We start from the raw sequence: 10,000 nt of genomic DNA on the forward strand, positions 1-10,000 counted from the left end.
GAGAGGAGAGAGACAGAGAGAGAGAGAGAGAGGAGAGAGAGACAGAGAGAGAGAGAGAGAGAGAGAGAGAGAGACAGAGAGAGAGACAGAGAGAGAGAGAAAAAAGAGAGAGAGACAGAGAGAGAGAGAAAGAGAGAGAGAGACAGAGAGAGAGAGAGATAAACAGAGAAAGAGAGAGAGGAGGGGGGGGGAGAAAGAGAGAGGGGAAACAGAGAGAGAGAAAGATTAGGACGATACATACTGTGAGAGATGAGGATAGAGAGACACTGAGAGACAGAGAGAGAGAGAAGAGAGGATGACAGTCTGACAGTAGCAGGGGAATACAGGAGGAGGAGGAGGAGGAGGGACTAACTACAGAGGAGAGGAATGGAAACGATTTAGGATGACAAGCACATTCTCCTGGTTGATGAGAGGAGGAGGAGGAGGAGGAGGAGGGAAAGGTGGGGGAGAGAGGGAGAACTGGGGAGGAGGAGGAGGAAGAGGAGGAGGAGGGAAAGAATTGGAAATTAAAGGAGGGGACAGATAAGAGAGCTAAGAGGAAGGAGGAGGGAGGCAATGAGGAGGAAACACTGGAGGGGAGGAGGAAGAGAGGAGGAGGAGGAGAGAGAGGGGAGGAGAGAGGAGGAGGAGAGAGAGGAGGAGGGAGAGGAGGAGAGGAGGTGGAGGAGGAGGAGGAGAGAGAGAGGGAGAGAGAGAGAGATGGTAAAAGGAGGCGATTTAGGATGAAATACGACAGGAAGAGGAGGAGGAGAGGGGAAATGAAGAGATGGAGGTGAGAGAAGAGAATGATGAGGAGGAGAGTAGGAAGAGGAAAGGGAAAGAGGAGAGGGAAAGATGAGAGGAAAGGAGGAGAAGGAAGGAGGAGAGGGAAGGAGGGCTGGAGGCAATTTAAGATGAGACGGCACATATTGTACCGAAGGAAAAAGGAGGAGGAGAAGCAATTCCTCCCAAGATTGGAAGATGAGGGAAGATAGAGGAGGAGGGGGAGGGGAGGAGGAGAAGAGGAAGAGGAGGATAAGAGGAGGAGAGAGGGGAAGAAATAAAGGAGGAAATGAGAAGCTGGGAGACAGAAGAGGAGTGTAAAGCGGAAGAGGAAAAATATAAGGAGGGTTGGAGGGAGGAAGGAAGGATGGAAGGATGGATGGATGGAAGGAGGGAGGGAGGAGGAAGGATGGAAAGAAGGATGGAAAGGAAGGAGGGATAGAGGAATAGTGAAATGGAGGGAGGAGAGGGGAAATGGGAGGGAAGGAAGGATAATAGAAGAAGGATGAATAGAAGGAGGGGGAAGAAGGAAGGAAGGATAGAAGAGGGGATAGAAGGATGAATAAAAGGAGGGAGGGAAAGAAGGAAGAAAGGAAGGATAGAAGAAGGAATAGAAGGATAAATAGAAGGAAGGATGGAAGGATGAATAGGAGGGAGGAAGAAGAAGAAGGAAGGATAGAAGGGATAGAAGGAAGGATAGAAAAAGGGATGGAAGGGTGAATAGGAGGGAGGGAGAGAGAATGGATGGAAGGATGGAAAGAGGAAAGGAGGGAGGAAGGAAAGATGGATAGGAGGAGGGATGAAAGGATGAATAGAAGGAAAGACAGAGGGAGGAAGAGAAGAGTGAGCGAAGGAGAGAGGGAAGGAGGGATGAAAGGATGAAGGAGGAAAGGAGGGATGTAAGTGATCTATTCCAGTGATTCTGGTCTAATAGCTCCGACCAGCTGTGCTCCACACACACACACACACACACACACACACACACACACACACACACACACACACACACACACACACACACACACACTCACACACACACACACACACACACACACAGGCCCACACCTGCCCCTGCTGTCATCAGTTTGTTCTCCTCAGTGACATCACAGCCTCGTTAGCGCGGTCGGACCTGAGAACACGTCCGGGTCGAGTCACTAACGACCCGCCTGATAACGAGCCGGGGAGCCTCGTTAATTATCCTCGTTAGGACGCCCTCGTTAGGACGCCCTCGTTTAGGTGTCAGCTGTTTCTCTGGGACAGTATCTATCAGTGTTTTGATTGATCGTTTCAGATCAGAGGAGACTGCAGATACCACAGAGGTTTAAATGACGTGTGTTCATCACTCTGTCACACACACATTTACATTTCCATGTTATGTGTGTATGTATGTATATATATGTATGTGTAGGCATGTGTATGTGTATGTACATGTTTATATATACAGTATATGTGTGTATATATTGTCATTAGTAGTCTTATTATTAGTAGCATTATTATTAATAATAATAATAATAATAATAACCTTTATTTGCATAGCACCTTTCATACACAACATGCAGCTCAAAGTGCTTTACATCAATAGAAGGCAGATAAAAGATAGATAAAAAGATAAAATTCATATAAAAGTAGTAGTAGTATTTTATTTTATTAAGCTTTTTATACTCATGTATTTTATGTAGTCATGTATGTGGAGTCAGCTGAAGCCAGCAGGGGGAGGGGAATATAAATATAACTATAAATAAAAATAATCAAATGAATGTTCATCTCAGTGAGCAACGATCAACCCCATCAGTCTCTTTATTTCCACCTGGTCTCTATAAACCACATTCTGGATCTGGTCTCATGCAGACCAGCAGGTGGGAGCGGCTCATTAGATCTGGATTTACTCTTCATCTGAGGAGGAAACACTCGTCTCTTTTGTCGAAGGAAAATAATATGCATCGTCACTGTTGTTGTTTTTCCATACTACACTATGTGTACTCTTTTGTTTTTATTTTATTGTTTTATTCTTTACATGATCCATTTCACTTTGTCTAAGCACTTTGTAACAGCTGTTTGCATTAACGTGTTTTTTCCAGATCCACATCTCACTTTAGCCCCAGCTGGGTTGATATACACCAGACCAGCAGTCTACATTTCCCAGTATGAGTCTGCTGGCTGCTGGTTATTTCCCAGCATGCCTCTCTTCTCTTCTCTTCTCTTCTCCCTCTCCTCCGTCTTCCTCCCACCTGCCTCCTCATTCCTCATGCATCATCGCTCCTCTCCCTCGGCTCGCTGTCATCTCTCCTCCTCCCTCCCTCCCTCCATCCTGTCTCCTCTCTCATCACCCTCTCATCCTCCTCTCTCCTCTCTCCGCCGCAAACTGATTACTCCAACTACCCAGGATGCATCAGTCATCTGCGCTCTTCTAATCCGTCTCAGACCGGAGAGTGAAACACCGGCTGCCTCCGCCGGGCCGGAGGTCACGCTCGATTCAATCACCGCAGGATTTTATTCAGAATACAAAAAGGCTGAGAAACGACATTTTTAAATATCTGATCTATAAAGGCTGAAGTGAAACTCTGTACAGTCTCACAGGTCTGACATGTGGGACACGTCTCTCTGTGCTGAGCAGTTTGTTCTGTGTGTGTGTGTGTGTGTGTGTGTGTGTGTGGAGCGTCTCTCAGTATGTTCTGTGTGTGTGTGTGTGTGTGTGTGTGTGTGTGTGGAGCATCATGGCATCCGCCTAGTTTAGACAAATCCATCTGTCTGACTCTCCAACACAACAAAGTGCAGTGTCAGTGTGTGTTTCTGTTAGTGTGTGTTAGAGACATTTCTACCAAGCTCTTATAATTTCCTATTGTTTTCAATTATTTCAGTGTAAATAGTTTGGCAGCACCTAGTGGTAGTTTTCAGTGGTGGAAGAAGTACTCAGATCTTTTACTTAAGTAAAAGTAGAAATACCACAGTATAAAAATACTCTGTTACAAGTAAAAGTCCTGCATTCAAATTGTTACTTTAAGTAAAAGTACAAAAGTTTTAGCATCAAAATGTACTTAAAGCAACAAAAGTAAAAGTACCCATTATGCAGAATGGCCCATTTCAGAATAATACAGTATATATTATATTATTGAATTATAATTATTGATGCATCAATGTGTAAGCATCACTTTAATGTTGCAGCTGGAAAAGGTGGGGCTGATTTCCACTACTTTATATACTGCTGGGTAGCTTACAGTAATCTGTAATAATACATCACAATTTATTAGTTGATTATATTTTGTATTAATAATCTGAATCTGCAAAGTAACTAGTAACTTAAGTTATCAAATAAAGGTAGTGGAGAAAAAAGTACAATATTTCTCTCTGAAATGTAGTGCATAAAATGGTAATAATCAAATAAAGTACAAGTACCTCAAAATTGTACTTAAGTACAGTATTTGAGTAAATGTACTTAGTTACTTTCCACCTCTGGTAGTTTTGGTGCTGAACCAAGTGTACAGCATCACCTGACCTCAGCTCACCTTCATTAAAGCAGGTGAGCTGAAACTGGTGAACTGTGGAAGATCCACAGAGATCCAGTCTTCAACCGCCGCCTGTTTTTGGTTATTTTGTTTAGTGAATTTGTTTATTCCCCTCTGGTTTGGATTTATTTAAAAAAGGCCTGTTTATTTTGGGGAATGTTTGTTTGGGGTTTTGGTTTTGTTTATGACACGACAGTCAGCCGAAGCAGTTCATAGCCTAACCCAACAGTTCTCAGCACCCAGTCAAACCCCTGGACCGCCCGAACCATCGTGGATCATCAAACTGTGAGTAATTAACTAACAGTTAATTGTGGGCGGCTAAACATGTTCCCATCTAGTGTAGAAGCCGCAGTAGTGTGTATTGTGTTACAAAGTGTGTGTAGTCCCAAACTACAACCACACATGTTAAGAATGACTCATCCTTTTTAAGTGTAATTTAGAAACAAGCAACTTTTGTTAGAACAAATTAATTAATTATCCAAATTCAGTTTTACCTCTGAAGGGTTGCATGATAATGACTTCAGTAACAAGCCTGATTATTTTGCAAACTGCTGTGATCATGATTATTAAACATGATTATTCATCTTGATAATTAGAGGAACAAAATTATCTTTTGGCATCTTCTGTCAACATCTTGACTATCTGTGAAGGAAATTAAATGTTTCACTGTTGGACATTCTATGATTATTCATTGTGGAAACTAAAATAGCAAAACAAATACAGGATTTTACTCCAAAATGGGGACGAACTAAAATCACCTCCAAACACCAGTCATACAAAACATGCAATGCCTGGATTTTGCTATGTGCTTTCATGTATTGTATTGTACTGCAATGTACTGCACTGTAATGTAATGTACAATTACAACAAGCAGAGTAAACATGTTGTCCCACCAGTGATGTAGCTCCACCCTTGGGTCAGTCAGTGCTGAGTGAACTTGAAATATGAGTGAAATTGTATAAGCATTTTGGTATGGGACAATGAAAGGACAGACTGACCATATATTTCTGTTGCCTACTCTCCTCAGAATTAGGCTTACAAGTTATATCTTGAAATGTAGTAACTGTAATTGTCCTGTTTTTACTCAATACAGTACAAAATATAAGAACTACAATACGCAATAAATACAATCTATACATTACACAATGTACACTACAATACAATTTATAAAACAATATACAATATAACATACAACACCAGGAGCGTGAGTGTTATGAATAATATAAATGCTAAATGATAAGTGATATATGGTATTGCACAGTAGGTAAGTGGTAATATGATATAAGTAGTGAACACTGAGACACAGTGGTAGTGCAGTGATGATGCAATAACAGAACAACAGTCCAACAACTGGACAATAACTACAGTGTCTTGTGGTTAGAGGTTTGACTCTCACTTCAACACATCGACCCAGTCTGATGTCTCCAAGTGTGTAGCGTGTGGAGACTGTTATGTTACCTATGATAACTTTAACTGTGCTGCTTTACCACTGAGTCCCCATTCATTGTCCCCCACATTGTATGATAACTTTAACTGTATGACCTGCTTTACCACTGAGTCCCCATTCATTGTCAATGCCGCCCCCTAGCGGCACAAAGTCAATGTCACAGTGTGACTAACGAACGAACGGACGGACGGAGACCGATCCATAGTCCCCCCTTTGGTGGGGGACAATTACAATTACAATTTCTCATTTGGCAGACGCTTTTATCCAAAGCAACGTACACATGAGATTTTAATACAACACAAGCAAGGATCTAGTCAGGAGAGAACAACGAGAGTAAGAGCCATAAAGCTCAGATCTGGTCCAACAGGACAGAGGAGCTACGAGGCAGAGCACAGAGGCAGATAAAGATTTTTTTTTTTTTTTTTTTAGCAATTACGCAGTCCATCAGGTGAGAAGGTGTTCACTAAAGAGCTGGGTCTTTAGCCTTTTCTTAAAGATTGAGAGGGACTCTGCGGATCGAATGGAGTTTGGTAACTCGTTCCACCACCGAGGAACCACAGAAGAAGAGTCTGGATAGAGACTCAGGGCCTTGTTGTGGTGGCAGACGAGGAACCACAAAAGAAGAGTCTGGATAGAGACTCAGGGCCTTGCTGTGGTGGCAGAGGAGGAACCACAGAAGAAGAGTCTGGATAGAGACTTAGGGCCTTGTTGTGGCGGCAGCACCAGGTGCCGCTCCCTGGCAGAGCGTAGCGGGCGGAGGGAGCGTAGACCTGAATGAGGGAGCGTAGACCTAAATGAGGGAGCGTAGACCTGAATGAGGTAGCGTAGACCTGAATGAGGGAGCGTAGACCTGAATGAGGGAGTTCAGGTCGGTCGGAGCCGTTTTGGTTGCCGCTTTGTAGGCGAGCATCAAGGACTTGAACTGTAATGTACTGTGCTGTACTGTACTTGACTAGAATCTACTGTCATGTACTGTAACGTACTGTACTGTGATGTACTGCATTGTACTGTGATGTACTGCATTGTACTGTGATGTACTGCATTGTACTGTGATGTACTGCATTGTACTGTGATGTACTGCATTGTACTGTGATGTACTGCATTGTACTGTACGTTGTGTATCTGCCCTGTCAATGCCCTCAGGTTAGACAAGTGAAAAAATGCTCTCTGTTCAACTACTGGAGATGGACAAGACAGTGTGAAAACTTTTTAAATTAAATTACACATTTCCCTCCAGCTGGGCTCCCGGTCACATTCCCAGCATGCCCTGCTGGTACGCAGGCGGCGGTCTTACCGGATGTGTTCATCAGTAACAGTGAAGGCCTTGCAGAGCGGCTGGGAGGTGTTGAGCCAGATCGCCGGGTTCTTCTCCGCAGCCACAGACGTCTGGCCGGTGATGGGAGACGAACTCATGTGGAGAGCGCTGGCTATGGCCGACAACAGAGTCTCATCACTGGAGTCTGGACCCATACCTGCAGACAGACAGGTGGTCAGACAGACAGGTGGTCAGACAGACAGGTGGTCAGATAGACAGGTGGTCAGACAGACAGGTGGTCAGACAGACAGGTAGAGGTTCGGGGGTGCAGGACTGGACTGGGCCATGGTCTGGAGGTTTGGGGGTGCAGGACTGGATTGGACCATGGTCTAGAGATTTGGGGTGCAGGACTGGATTGGACCATGGTCTAGAGATTTGGGGTTGCAGAACTGGACCATGGTCTGGAGGTTTGGGGCTGCAGGACTGGACCATGGTCTGGAGGTTTGGGGCTGCAGGACTGGACCATGGTCTGGAGGTTTGGGAGTGCAGGACTGGACCATGGTCTGGAGGTTTGGGGCTGCAGGACTAGACCATGGACTGGAGGTTTGGGGGTCAGGGTTCATGTTAAAGGTGAAGTCTTACTCTGAAGGCCTTTGGGAAGGTCCATGGTTCGGAGAACTTCCTCTGTAACGTCTGACGACCGAAGACCTTTCAACCTCTTCTCCCAAAACAACTGGAACAGAGGAGGGAAGATGATGTTATTGTTTTAAATGTATTTTCTCACTAAATGAGTTTCAATCACCAACCAGAAATCAAAACAAACCTGCCAAAGTGGCTGCGAGACGAACTTACCGGCCATTTTCCCTGTTTTACCAGCCAACTAGACAAACTCACCGGCCACTGTTTTACTAGCCAACTAACTAACTTACTGGCCATTTCATTGTTTTACCAGCCAACTAGACAAACTAACCGCCCACTTTCCCATGTTTTACCAGCCAACTAACTTACCAACCACTTTCCCTGTTTTACCAGCCAACTAGACTAACTCACCGGCCACTTTCACTGTTTTGCCAGCCAACTAGACGAACTAACCGGCCACTTTCCCTGTTTTACCAGCCAACTAGACTAACTCACCGGCCACTTTCCCTGTTTTACCAGCCAACTAGACTAACTTACCGGCCACTTTCACTGTTTTACCAGCCAACTAACTCACCGGCCACTTTCACTGTTTTACCAGCCAACTAGACTAACTCACCGGCCACTCTCCCTGTTTTACCAGCCAACTAACTCACCGGCCACTTTCACTGTTTTACCAGCCAACTAGACAAACTCACCTGCCACTGTTTTACTAGCCAACTAACTAACTAACCGCCTACTTTCCCTGTTTTACTAGCCAACTAACTAACTTACCGGCCACTTTGATTGTCTTACCAGCCAACTAGACAAACTCACCGGCCACTTTCACTTTTTACCAGCCAACTAGACTAACTCACCGGCCACTTTTACTGTTTTACCAGCCAACTAGACAAACTAGCCGGCCACTTTCACTGTTTTACCAGCCAACTAGACTAACTCACCGGCCAATGTTTTACTAGCCAACTAACTAACTAACCGCCTACTTTCCCTGTTTTACTAGCCAACTAACTAACTTACCGGCCACTTTGATTGTCTTACCAGCCAACTAGACAAACTCACCGGCCACTTTCACTTTTTACCAGCCAACTAGACTAACTCACCGGCCAATGTTTTACTAGCCAACTAACTAACTAACCGCCTACTTTCCCTGTTTTACTAGCCAACTAACTAACTTACCGGCCACTTTCACTGTTTTACCAGCCAACTAGACTAACTTACCGGCCACTTTCCCTGTTTTACCAGCCAACTAGACTAACTTACCGGCCACTTTCACTGTTTTACCAGCCAACTAGATTAATGCTAACATCTATCAGTATCTGTCTCAGCCAACAAGGTAGCTGAGGGAATGGGAGGTAGATGTAGGTGTGCGTGTGTGTGTGAGAGAGAGAAAGAGAGAGAGAGAGAGAGAGAGAGAGAGAGAGAGAGAGAGAGAGAGAGAGACAGTTCCAGTTGTTTCTCAGATGGACGGCAGCACATCAGTTCATTACATCTACAGCTCTAACTACAGGTCTCTGGATTTAGGAGGAGGAGAGTAGAGGAGGAGGAGGAGGAGGCAGAGAGGAGGAGGAGGAGGAGGAGGGCAGTGTCTTTCAGCTCCACTGAGAAGCCCTATAGTCATTATGAGACTGGGAGATGGTTGTCTAATGAGCCTGTCCAATGAATAGAGTTTAATACACACACACACATACACACACACAGACACACACACAGACACACACACAGACACACACACTCACACACACACACACACACACACACACACACACGCACACTCCTCCATGGTTGGCAGGGGAAGTTTCATCAGGATGGAAATGAGGCTGGCATTTGGCTGATGAGAACATACAGCATCCCTCCAGACACCTCCTTTCTGTCTCTGTCTCTCTCTCTCTCTCTCTCTCTCTCTCACACACACACACATACACACGCACGCACGCACACACACACACACACACACACACACACACTCTATCTGCCTTCTTCTCTTCTCTTCTTTCTCTTTCTATCCTCTCAATATTCCATACTCTATATTCCGTTTTGTTCCTCTCTTTCCTCCCTTCTCTACCTCTAACTGCTCTCCTCTCTCTTTCATCTTTCTTATTTCAATCTCCTCCTCTTCCTCTTCTTCAGCTCCTTTCTCCTCTTATCTTTTCTCCTTTATATCTGCTCTTATTCTATCTTTCCTTCCCTTCTCCTCCTCTGTATACAGTGTAGAAGTCCTTCATGTATTCATTTGGCTTGTTTGTTGGAGGTTTCTAAACTGAGGACTTGTCATCTCAACAGAATTGAATAAAGGTTTTACAGTTTCCTCTCCAACCTGCAGCAGCAGCTGAGTCTCCTTGATGGAGGAACACTGTAGAACTGTGTGTTAGGGCGTTTTCACACCTACAGATCGTTTGC

The 10,000-nt window shown here is 44.6% G+C and overlaps 1 protein-coding gene across 1 annotated transcript in view; it reads right to left on the minus strand.

Annotated features, from left to right (window-relative positions):
- Positions 1-10,000, minus strand: part of LOC139656896 (methyl-CpG-binding domain protein 2-like) — a 24,012-nt gene that overhangs the window by 9,895 nt on the left and 4,117 nt on the right. The window contains exons 3-4 of the mRNA XM_071534535.1: positions 7,610-7,700; positions 7,007-7,184 (exon numbers count right to left, since the gene is read on the minus strand). Coding sequence (XP_071390636.1) covers positions 7,007-7,184; positions 7,610-7,700 — 269 coding nt within the window. The remainder of the gene's footprint in view (positions 1-7,006; positions 7,185-7,609; positions 7,701-10,000) is intronic.

Source organism: Centroberyx affinis, unplaced genomic scaffold, assembly GCF_046629955.1.
Source record: "Centroberyx affinis isolate AG114_WGS23_722 - 3 ecotype Tasmania unplaced genomic scaffold, CSIRO-AGI_Caff_v1 ptg002572l_1, whole genome shotgun sequence".
NCBI classification, from domain to species: domain Eukaryota; kingdom Metazoa; phylum Chordata; class Actinopteri; order Beryciformes; family Berycidae; genus Centroberyx; species Centroberyx affinis.